The 12624-nt window shown below is 45.0% G+C and overlaps 1 protein-coding gene across 1 annotated transcript in view; it reads right to left on the bottom strand.

The window, feature by feature from the left end:
• Positions 1-12452, bottom strand: part of LOC132115857 (uncharacterized) — a 13262-nt gene extending 810 nt beyond the window's left edge. The window contains exons 1-2 of the mRNA XM_059524239.1: positions 11973-12452; positions 2621-2969 (exon numbers count right to left, since the gene is read on the bottom strand). Coding sequence (XP_059380222.1) covers positions 2621-2969; positions 11973-12057 — 434 coding nt within the window. The 5' untranslated portion in view covers positions 12058-12452. The remainder of the gene's footprint in view (positions 1-2620; positions 2970-11972) is intronic.
• Positions 12453-12624: the final 172 nt, after the last annotated feature.

The raw sequence follows: 12624 nt of genomic DNA, 5'->3' as shown, positions 1-12624 counted from the left end.
GTCATCAGGTGTGGAAACACGTGTTTGCTTAATTGTAGACACACCAATCAGGTGTATAAGCACTATAAGAAGCAGCAGGTGAGTTCATCTGTGTTCAAGCACAATGGAAAGAGTCAGAGAAAGAGTCAGACGAGGAGGAGAACGAGGAGGAAGGGGAGGAAGAGGAATCAACAGAGGAAGAGATGGAGGCCATGCTGGAGGAGGAGGAGGAGGAGAACGAGGAGGAAGAGGAAGAGGAGGAGGAGGTGCTCAAAGAGGACCGAATCTGACGAATGAGATCCACACAACACTGCTTGACCACGTTGTCAACCACGGCCTGACGCTGAGGGACGCTGGACTGCGAGTACAGCCAAATCTAAGCCGATACACAGTGGCAAGTGTGATGAGAACATTTCGACTGGAAAATAGGTATTGTAAAAATATCATCATATCAAAAACATCTGCACGGTTTCAGTAACTGCTTACAGTACTGTATTCTATGCACTATCAGCATTTCTGTTACCTTCTCCTGTGAAATTACTGTACTATTGTATACTGTTTTTTTTTTTTTCACATAGGATTGAGGGTCAGGAACGACACGGGGGAAGTCCTCCTATGTTCACAGAACAGCAAGAGAGGGAGATAGTAAACATGGTTTTGGCCAACAATGCTATAACACTCAATCAGCTCCAAGCTAACATTGTCAATAACACGTCAGTTTCAACGAGATCCATCAGGTCTCAACATCAACACTGGCACACATCCTAAAAAAAAAACATGTTCAAATGAAGCAAATTTATCGAGTGCCTTTCGAGCGCAATTCCGAAAGGGTGAAACGACTGCGACATGATTATGCAGAGGTATGTACTCCCTTTAGCAGTGTGATCTTGCATACTGTCTCATATCTTTTACTGTACTGTAATCTGTATACTACATCTACACTGAACTACACCATTGTGCCTGACACTGTTCTTCAGAGTTTTACGAATGGATGGAGAGGAGATCCAGCATGAGTTCATTTACGTAGATGAGGCTGGGTTCCACCTGACGAGAACACGAAGGAGGGGAAGAAACCTCATTGGCCACAGGGCTATAGTCAACGTCCCAGGGCAACATGGGGGTAATATAACAATCTGTGCAGCCATTACACATAATGGGGTTCTCCACCGCCATGCCCATATGGGCCCTTACAACACCGCACTCATGCTTACATTCTTGGACCAATTGCACAACACAACAGCAGCAAATCAAATCGATCATATGCAATACATTGTTGTCTGGGACAATGTGTCTTTCCACCGGTTTCAGCAACATCCACATTTCACCGTCCTATATCTTCCACCATACTCTCCATTCCTCAACCCTATAGAAGAGTTTTTTTCGGCATGGCGGTGGAAGGTAAATGATCTCCGTCTCCAGGCTGAGGTTCCCCTCATCCAAGCCATAGAGGAGGCCTGTGACCAGATGGAGGTAGCAGCAATGCAAGGATGGATTCGCCATTCAAGACGTTTCTTTCCAAGGTGTCTTGCTAATGACAACATTGCCTGCGATGTTGATGAAATTCTCTGGCCAGATCCAGCTAGGCGAAGAGACTATGTCTAGTGTTTTTATTTATTTTTTTACATAACCGTAAACTTGCAGTACAAGATGTAAAGTGACATTTTGTTATGAATCTCCATGTCAACATTTTGGGCGTGTTGAGAAATAAATGAGTTTCTTCAGTCTGCAACATTGGTTTTGTGTTTTGTTTGGTGAATTTACATTATATTTGTACTTTGTTGATGGTAGCCTACTCTAATCATAGGGAAGTAGAAGTGCTAAAAGTGTTTTAGGTTTATCACCGCAGAGTGTAACTCGTGCAAACAGAGTATAGTAATGTGAAACGTGTGTGTTTCATATGGTAACAAAGTGTGGTTTTTAAACAGAAGTGTATACTTTTTACAAGAGTGTTCAATTATGCAAAGGATCTGTAGTGTTTTGCTAATTGTGTGTAGTGTTTTGAAAACATGGGCCCTGTTTTGAAAATCGTGCTTAAGCAATCCAAAAAAACCTGTAGTTTGGCAAAGCAGGAAAAAGCGGTTAAATGGTTGAAGAGAGAGTTCACACAAATAAAGATCATTCTGTCATCGATTAATCTCTAATGCATCGTTCCAAGCCTGCATCACATTATTCCTTCTGAAGAACTCTAAATCAGATATTCTGACAAATGCGGTTCATCAAAATATTATCCAATATCTGCTTTTGTGTTGTGTTGTGAGTTGATGAAAAGCTAAAAATTAATAAATAATAAATTGTAAAAACAGCCAGATAAAATACAGACTAAAGAAATATTAATATTTTATTTAATTTACCTGCTAACCTACACTCTTTAAAATGCTGGATTGTTTGTTTTTAATTATAATTATAATTATTTTATTTCATATTTGACCCAAAGGTGGGCAGAAACAACCCAACATTTTATAGAGTAAAGTGACCATCATTACCTGACACAGAGAAGTGTGATCGTGTTAATGTGTCATTAAATTATTAAAATATTAACCTGAAATCAGCGGGACTTTAAGTATTTCAGGTGAGAGGTGAAACAGTTTTTTGATCAGCGTGAGCGAGTGGATGAAGAGGTGTTATACTGAAGGATCATCACCTGTTGTGATCGCTGGGTGAGATCTGAGCAGACTCTGCTGTGACCGGACTCTTTCTGCTCTTCTTCTGAAGGACAGTGATATGAACAGGCATCTGCAGATCTTCTGTCGAGCACCAGTACCATCCTGTGTTCTGCTTCTTCAGCCGGCTCATGCTCACAGTCGTGTTTCTCAGACTGTGTCTGATCTCGACCGAGGCTCCGGCTAACATCCCAGACGCTCCTGTAATACACTGACCTCCAAACTTACACCATTTTACCCCACTTTGCCCCTGATGGTGGCAGGAGATGATAACACTGCCATCCTCAGATCCCGTCACATTCTGAGAGTTCACCAGAAGTCTTGGAGATCCTGGAAGTTGTATAGAAACACCAGTTTGACACTTCTTTCACAGTGTGTTTAAAGGAATACTTCAAATGAGAATGTGCCGAAAATCTGCTCCCCCTCAGTTCATCTGAGATCAGGATGAGTTTGTTTCTTCATCAGGTTTGTAGAAATGTAGCATTGCATCAGTGTCTCATCAATGGATGCTCTGCAGTGAATGGGTGCCGTCAGAATGAGAGTCTGATAAAAACATCACAATATCAGAATTCATATACACCTAGGACGACTCCAGGGAGAGTAATTTATGGCGTAATTTTCATTTATTTCTGAACTAACACTTTAATTTGATTTGTGATGATTTGTTTCATCTTTTGTCTTCTCCAGATGTTCACTGATGGACTGGAGTGCTGTGGATTATTGTGATGTTTTTATCAGACTCTCATTCTGACGGCACCCATTCACTGCAGAGCATCCACTGATGAGACACTGATGCAGTGCTACATTTCTACAAACCTGATGAAGAAACAAACTCATCCTGATCTCAGATGAACTGAGAGTGAACACATGCTCATTTTTGGCGGAACTATTTTTTTAACAACAATAATAAAGTTTGTGTTATTTATACTCCTTTTTATGTGTTTGTACAGATTCAGCTGATTTGTCAGGGAAGTTTAGATAACTGTAGGATGCTCTCTCCTGTTGTGACGTGTAAGAAAACCCTTGTCTGTTTATCAGAAGCTGAAGGAATATGAATGGCACACCAGTAATAGCCAGACTCCTGGACGCAGTGGTGTCATGTAATGAATTAAATATTAAGAATTTAGTATTTCTTGGGAGTATCTGTACGTTACTCTGGTTTTTATATTTGAGCCAACTTTTACTTCTGATCCACTACATTTCCTAATTCAAATGTATACTTTTACTCTTATTGTAACAGACATGCCATGCTCCAACACCAACCAATCATAACGCACACCTTCACCAGAAAACGAATCACTCCCACCTGCTCCTCATCCACCTGCAATCAAGCCACTCCCATAAATACCACGCACACGCACTCAGTCACCATCCGGTCTCTTTCACAACTAGGTCAATACCTACCTGCTTACTCTAAGGACTAACCATTACTCTGCTTACCTCTCTCCAGCGATCTCCATCGACTTCCTGTCTCCATCGTGTGTGTGTGTATGTGTCCTCTACCTCCAGCGTCTTGTGTTCTCAACCTCCGGATCCCTTCAACTCACCAGCCTCCAGCACTACCTCCTCACATTCACTAACTGCTCCTCTGCTTGTGCCTCAATAAACCGTGTTCTCCTGTTATTACAGTCTCCTGTCCCTGTGTACCGTAACAGAAGACCGGACCAAGACCGTTTGGCACAAGCATGAGCCTCACGGACCCATTCCAAAACCTCATGGACACTTTGCGTCGCACCCTCACAACTCTTCCAGCATCCCCATCACCTGCGAGCACTTCCGGTAACAACACCACCACTCCTTCACCCCCCATGCACGCCAGTCCCATGGCCAAGCCGGCACCCTTCTCTGGTTCTCTGGAGTATTGCAGCGGATCCTTACTCCAATGCTCGCTGGTCCTGGAGATGCAACCGCACTTATACCCCACCGATCGATCAAAAGTTGCCTTCCTGATTTCTCAACTTCAAGGTAAAGCGCTTCAGTGGGCAGATTCCATTTGGACACAAAATAACTCTGTCATCCAGTCTTATTCTAGCTTTGTCGATCATTTCCGAGAAGTTTTTGGCAGAACCGCCTGGGATTCATCCATTGGTGAGAAACTTTATAATTTGAAACAAGGAAAAATGTCTGTAAATGAATATGCTCTTAAGCTCAGGACTCTTGCGGCCACTAGCTGATGGAATGAGCAAACCTTGCTGACCACCTACCAACAGGGATTGGATCCTCGAGTGCGGTTGCATCTCGCTGCATACAAGGACACTAGTAATGCGCGGGTCGGTGTTTTTTCCAAACCGCGGGTCCCACTTTTATGAAATTATTTGGCCCGCCCCATCCCACCCTGCAAATAAGGTAAAATGTCTTGACCCGACCCACCCCGCGCATCGGGGACATCAAGGAAATTACGTTGCTACTTAGACCTTCGTATCATAACCTTATCAATATAGGCTATAGGTAATTGCACTATGATGGTTAGTTCGTGAACAAATCTTTTAGGTGAACGAATCGTTCTCGTTTACCTAATCAACTGACCATAGCCAGGAAAAGGCTAATTTCTCGTTCAATTAAGTTCCTCCCACAGCAGCGCACGAGCACGGCGTTATTAGCAGCGCATGCGCAGCTCGTGAACAGCTCTGTTTCATCCTGTCAAAAAGAGTTACTCAAGATGTGACGGAGCATGTGACTTGTTGAATGTAGTGAACAAATACGATCTTCTAGTAGGTGAAAGAGTTGAATGAACTGATACATCTCGTTCGTGAATGAAATGAATGAGAGTACCTACAGGGTCAGTCGGCCAAGCATGTAAATCTCGATCAGCAATCAGCAGATACAAAGTGCAGTTATTGGTGCACATACGCTTGTTTTCATATTTGGAATAGAGAACATAACTCCACGTTTAATCCCAGATAAAACCTTGTGGTTTGTTAATCTGAACAATTTATTTAGACTATTTATTTAATGCCATCATGCACACACTTTAATAAAGCCAAATCAGTTTTTGTCACAAGTAAATATGTTTGTTGACTTAAGACATAACACATAAGACACTCTTTTTCGCCAACTGCTGGCGTATTTGTGTAATATGAAGAAATGGTCACTGAACGAATCAGTGGATGAATCATTTTGGTGAACGAACTGAAAATCAACGAATCTCTTGAAAGAATCAAAATTTCCCCCACTAAATTCCATGCAACATAAATTTGTTTTTAGTGACCCGCCCCAACCCACCCCGCAATAAAGTGTCAATTTCCTAACCAGCCCCAACCCGACCCGCGGGTTACCCACAGGGCCCGATCACTAGAGGACACCATCGGGCTTGAATGCTTCATCCAACTATCCATCCACTTCGCCACTCGTATGCAGTCATGCCTCGAAGAACACCAGGGCCAGTCACATACCAACTTACCCCTCTGCCGTCCAGAGATCGTCAGTGAACCCATGCTCATCAACTCTAACAGACTATCTGCTGCTGAACGGCAAAGACGGCTGGCCCAGAATCTCTGCCTCTACTGTGCATCTCCAGGGCATATCATCTCCATATGCCCCGTCCGTCCTCCTCGTCCTATGGTGAGTGCCATTCTCCCTTAGAAGTATCAAATGAAACCACTCACCACTATAGTGACACTTACTGCCGCTGACATCTCTCTTCCAGTTTCCGCCCTCCTGGATTCAGCCAGCAACTTCATCTCCGGCACCCTCTGCCGCCAGCTCAACCTCACTAATACGGCAATGACGTCAGCCTACCAGGTCCATTCAATAACCAGTAAACCACTGAGTAGTAGATGTATTCGTCGCAGTGTCGTCCGCTTACCTTCCAGACTGGACCACTTCACAGGGAGGAGATCTATCTGCTGGTTCTGGAGGAATACACTGCTGACGTAATCTTAGGGTGCCCGTGGTTGGAGCAGCATAACCCTGTCATCTTGTGGAAAACCGGCAAAGTCCTGAAGTGGGGCGAATCCTGTTTCCAGGGCTGTCTCTCTGGATTCCCTGTTCCATCCAACCCTCTTCCAGAATCTTTACCCGTCTACTCCACCTCCATCGAGAGCCCTGTAGAAAAACAATCTGTCAACATACCGACGTGTTACGCCCCCTTCAGTGATGTTTTCTGCCCCAAACGGGCCTCCAAGCTGCCTTCACACTGGCCATGGGACTGTGCCATTGATCTGCTTCCGGGTGAGCCAGTGCCTAAAGGAAGGATCTACCCCCTTTCCATCCCGGAATAGAAGGCCATGGAGGAGTACATCAAGGAGGTGCTGGCTCAAGGTTACATCCGTCCATCTACCTCCCCTGCTTCTTCCAGCTTCTTCTTCGTGGAAAAAAAAGGACGGAGGCTTGCGGCCCTGCATAGATTACCGCTCACTGAACAATATCACTGTCAAGTTCCGCTATCCCCTTCCTCTTGTCCCTGCTGCCCTGGAACATCTCCGTGGTGCCACTGTCTTCACCAAGTTGGACCTCCGCAGCGCATACAACCTCATCTGGATACGTAAGGGGGACGAGTGGAAGACAGCATTTATCACCCCTACTGGCCACTATGAATACCTCGTTGTGCCGTATGGTCTAGTCAACGCCCCCTCCGTATTCCAGGATTTCATCCATGAGGTGCTCCGTGACTTCTTTCACAAGTTCGTCCTCGTCTACATTGATGATACCCTCATCTACTCCTGCAACGCCTGAGCGATTCCTCAGCTTTACCAACTTCTACCTCGGTTCATCCAAGGTTATAGCTCCATCACCAACCCACTCACCAGTCTTCTCTGCAACAAGCCCAAGTCTCTGTCCTGGACCCCAGCCACAACGGAATCATTCCACATTCTAAAAGGAGGCCTTTACCACCACTCCTCTCCTAGTCCATTCCGATCCTGAGAGACCCTTTATTGTTGAAGTCGACGCTTCTACCACCTGAGTAGGAGTGGTCCTTTCCCAGCAGCAGGGGAATCCCAGCCGCCTCCATCCATGTGCCTTCTTTTCCCGCAAGCTCAACCCGGCGGAGATCAACTACGACATCGGCAGCTGGGAGCTTTTAGATATCAAGCTAGCGCTGGAGGAGTGGAGGCATTGGTTGGAGGGAGCCAAACACCCTTTCCTGGTTCTAACGGATCATAAAAACCTGGAATACCTGAACTTGGCCAAGAGGTTAAATCCTAGACAGGCCCGCTGGGCTCTATTCTTCACTCGTTTCAATTTCTCCAACTCATACCAATCAGGGGTCAAGAACGTCAAAGCCGACGCCCTGTCATGGTGTTACACCCCTGGGGAAAACCTGGAAGACCCCAAAACCATACTTCCAGAAAAAGTAATCGTCAGTCCCATCACCTGGTCAACTGAAAATCTGCTCTCCTCCAATACCTCCACCAACACTCCCCTGGGTTGTCCCCCGGGCTTGCAGTACATAATCAGGACACGGCGCACTCCACTCATCCACTCAGCTCACACATCGCTTGGGCACTGGCCACCCGGGGGTCAATGAAACCCTCTCACTGCTGAGGGAATGCTTCTGGAGGCCCAATATGGCATCGGACATCAGAAGGTACGTGCAAGGATGTAAGGAATGCGCCATCTCGAAGAGCCCACGTCACATACCATCGAGCAAGCTCCTCCCTCTGCCCGTTCTGAACTGACCTTGGTCACACCTAGGGGTGGACTTCATAACTGACCTACCTCCCTCTGATAATAGCACATGCATCCTCGTTGTTGTTGACCGGTTTTCTAAATACTGTCGTCTTCTCCCCTTGAAAGGTCTGCCCATGGCCATGGAAACTGCCGAACTGATGTTTAACCATGTCTTCCGTTACTTTGGCATTCCCGAGGACATCGTCTCAGACAGAGGACCCCAGTAGGGCTGTCGCGATAACTGCAAAATTGTAATACCGCGCTATTGACAAGCAAACCGCAGAGGAAAGATAGCAACCGCAGAAACCGCGGCAACCGCAGTGTTCAGGTTTTTTTTTTTTTTTTTTTTTTATGAGGCTGTGGCCTTATTGTTTTTTTTTTTCAATTTGTCACTGTGCATTCAATGTTAAATAAATTATATTAACGATACAATATGGTCACGACTGTAATTTTCTCGTGAGCCGTTGTAGCTTTATGGTGCTTCGTTAGTTTTGAATAGGCCGGCTGAAACGATGGGAGGCGCTCGATCTCGTCCCAAAACCTAATGTCACGTTGCCAGTTTGGGAACATTTTGGCTTTCAACCCAATGAAAAGGACGAGCCAGCGAATATAGATGAGCCGATATGCAAAATGTGCTTCAAAAAAGGTTCCTGTGACACTGCAATACATCTAATTTGAGGTCATCGGGACATTCTAAAACGCTTAACGGGAAAAACGCTTAAAGTGGTTTAATGTACCAATACAGTGATATTAACAGACCAAACTCACTAAACATCATATTAATAAAGTATATTATCTACAAAAAATCTGATGATCCCTGAATATGAATTCAACGCGTTTAATAACACGTTAAGCCTTTTCCTCTCATAGAAAACCATCATAAGGCTTAATGTGTTATTAAACGACTTGCATTCATATTCAGGGATCATCTGTTTTTTTGTTTTGTTTTTTGTACATTGTATACTACTTTATTAGTATAATGTTTAGTGAGTTTGGTTTTTAAAAATCACTGTCTTAGTACATTAAGCCACATTAAGCGTTTTCTTATAACGGTTTTCTATGGGAGGAAAAGGCTTAACGTGTTATTAAACGAGTTGCATTCATATTCAGGGCTCATCTGATTTTTTTTATAGATAGTATACTTAATTAGTATGATTTTTAGTGAGTTTGGTCTGTTAATATCACTGTCTTAGTACATTAAGCCATGTTAAGCGTTTAGAGTGTCCCCTGTCATCCAGCGCAGCTGCCCCCTCAAGCATCAGGTCGCGCAGCAACATCAAAAACAACAGCTGTGACCGGCCGACAGTTAGGAGTAGCTGAAGCCTTTGCGAAATCTGTAAAATACAGCCGTGAAAGTAACAGGCATACCTGCTGAAGTCACGGACAACCTCTGCGTCAGTGCCCATACCCAAGAGATCGTGAGCAGATAACGAGCTCACACACTATCTGCATGAGGAGTGCATCGACTCCAGCGCGAATCCACTGTCCTGGTGGGCCAGTGGTGACCCGATAATCAGTCTAGATTTCCGCTGCTGTCCAAAGTCGCGCGCACATACATGTAATACATGTTAGAACTTGATTTCTTAAAAAAAAAATATATATATTGGAAAACGCATGTTCTTGTTGCTGTTTGGCATTTAACAATAAATAAAAATGTTTTAAAACGTCTCTGTCAGTTAAAAAAAGCAACAATATATGCTACATAACTCAACGATAGAGCTTTGTATGCAGCAAAATCAGGATAAATTGGGTATGTAAAAAAAATAAAAATAAAAAATAAAAAATCGGCGGTAATACCGCATATCGCGCTATTGAGCCACCCATGATAACCGCAGGGGAAATTTCTTAACTGCGACAGCCCTATCCCCCAGTTCATCTCCCGGGTTTGGAGAGCTTTCCATTCACTCCTAGGTGTGGCCGTCAGCCTGTCCTCTGGATACCATCCCCAGTCAAACGGGTAGACGGAGAGGAAGATACAGGAGATCGGCCGCTTCCTGCGTACCTCCTGCCATGGCCACCAGGACTCTTGGAACCAGTTCCTAGGGTGAGCCGAGTACGCCCAGAACTCCCTACGTCAACCTTTCACCGGACTCACGCCATTCCAGTGCGTGCTCAGCTACCAGCCACCACTCTTCCCATGGTCAGGAGAGCCCTCAAACATCCCATCTGTGGACTACTGGTTCCGAAAGAGCGAGAGGGTCTGGGATGTGGCCCAACACCAGCTACAAAGGGCCCTACGTAGGTGCAGGATGACAGCCGACCTTCGCTCTGACACCCCAGCATACCAACCTGGACAGAAGGTCTGCCTGTCAACCCGTGACATCCGCCTGCGCCTACCATGCCGCAAGTTGAGTCCCAGATTCATTGGCCCATTCACCATCATCGAGCACATCAACCCGGTCACCTTCAGACCTCACCATCCTTCTGTCTCCCTCTCCACAGAGCCTAGCGTAGCCGAAGACCCCCACCACTCCTCCTTGACGATGGAGCTGCCCACAAGGTTCACGACATCCTGGACTCCCGGCGTCGTGGTGGACAACTTGAGTATCTAGTGGACTGGGAAGGATACGGTCCAGAGAAACGCTCATGGGTCCCACACAACGACATCCTGGATCCGAACCTGCTAGACACCTTCCACTCCAACCACCCTGACAGACCGGCTCCATGGGGAAGAGAACGTCCACCACGTCGTCGGGGTCCCCAGCCCTCAGGAGCGGGCCGTGGGGAGGGGGGTGCTGTAGACACCCCTGGCTCCAACACCAACCTATCACAGCGCACACCCTCCCCGGAATACTAATCACTCCCACCTGCTCCTCATCCACCTGCAATCAAGCCACTCCCATAAATACCACGCACACGCACTCAGTCACCATCCGGTCTCTTTCGCGACTAGGTCAATACCTACCTGCTTACTCTAAGGACTAACCATTACTCTGCTTACCTCTCTCCAGCGATCTCCATCGACTTCCTGTCTCCATCGTGTGTGTGTGTATGTGTCCTCTACCTCCAGCGTCTTGTGTTCTCAACCTCCGGATCCCTTCAACTCACCAGCCTCCAGCACTACCTCCTCACATTCACTAACTGCTCCTCTGCTTGTGCCTCAATAAACCGTGTTCTCCTGTTATTACAGTCTCCTGTCCCTGTGTACCGTAACACTGTACTGTCAGACTGTCTCTTGTGTTCCCTCGCTCTTGTGACCATATTTGGATTTCCTGTGTTTAGTTCTAGTCTCAGCCAATCCCCTTCATGACAGAATAAAGCTTAATGTTTACAACTGTAAAGATGAGTGCTAATCAGCATCAACCAAACACTGGATATTCAAAAGTATGTGAAATATGTTACACACCGGTCTGTTATTGTGGCGACATTTCCACACCTCGAAACATGATGCTGAACAAAATGAACTGTGATTAGCTGTTTGACATGTCAGTCAAACAGCCTCAGGGGCGGGATTAATATACACATATATTAAAATAACAATTTGATCAAAAAGAGTCAAATATTTAATCTTAAATAAATGTATTTGTTTTTATCCCAGGTTTCCAATATAGGCTCATATTTTTGGACCCTTCTGTTTACTCTTTATGCTAATATCATAACATTGTTGACTTTAGACATTTAGTAGTCTTGCATCTTTACATAAAAATGAAAATCTTAAGATTACTCATATAAGAAATCGCTTCATATTTCACAGGACAGTGAAGTTGGTGTAGTTAGTCTCACCCGAGAGTCTGATGAACCTGAAGATGAAGAGAAGAAAGTTGAGATCCATGGCTGTGTCCTTGTGAAGATGTTTGGTGGAACACATGTGAAATCAGCTCATTTCTCTTCTCTAGTTCTGTTTTCCTGTCGCTCCAGCCTGACTCACACTCCCACACACACTGCCACGCTTTTGCATGAGTATTTGTGGATGGTGTGACAAAACTGATCATTTATTTATAACTGTTTTTCAAGTCAGGTGAAACCAGTGTGACAGATTTCCTCCAAAACAACCAGAACAGCATTAACAGTGACAGAGACAAACCGACCGATGGCTTCTCCTCCACAAACTCTTTCCAGTCATCATAAAAAAAGCAAGAGCTCAGCAGTATGTGTACACCCACAGACAGTGGGCGACTCGAGCGCTCGAGCACAGACTGAGATGGAGAATGAACAGGCCAAAGACACTGGGTCACATGTCAAAGAAACGCTTCAGCTAGAAACATAACTTCTGACACTGTTTATTTGCTCAGGTCTGTATGCATGCCATGGGGTTTTTTTTATGTATGTTGAACACAATACATTTTATTAAATTTTTTTATTCTGGGTGTTCAAGTTCTCTAATTGTATTCGATAGAAAGAAAAATAGGTATAACAGTAAACATTCATATATACT

The sequence above is a fragment of the Carassius carassius genome, chromosome 35 (genome assembly GCF_963082965.1).
Source record: "Carassius carassius chromosome 35, fCarCar2.1, whole genome shotgun sequence".
NCBI lineage: Eukaryota > Metazoa > Chordata > Actinopteri > Cypriniformes > Cyprinidae > Carassius > Carassius carassius.
This window is presented reverse-complemented; position numbering and strand designations above follow the sequence as displayed.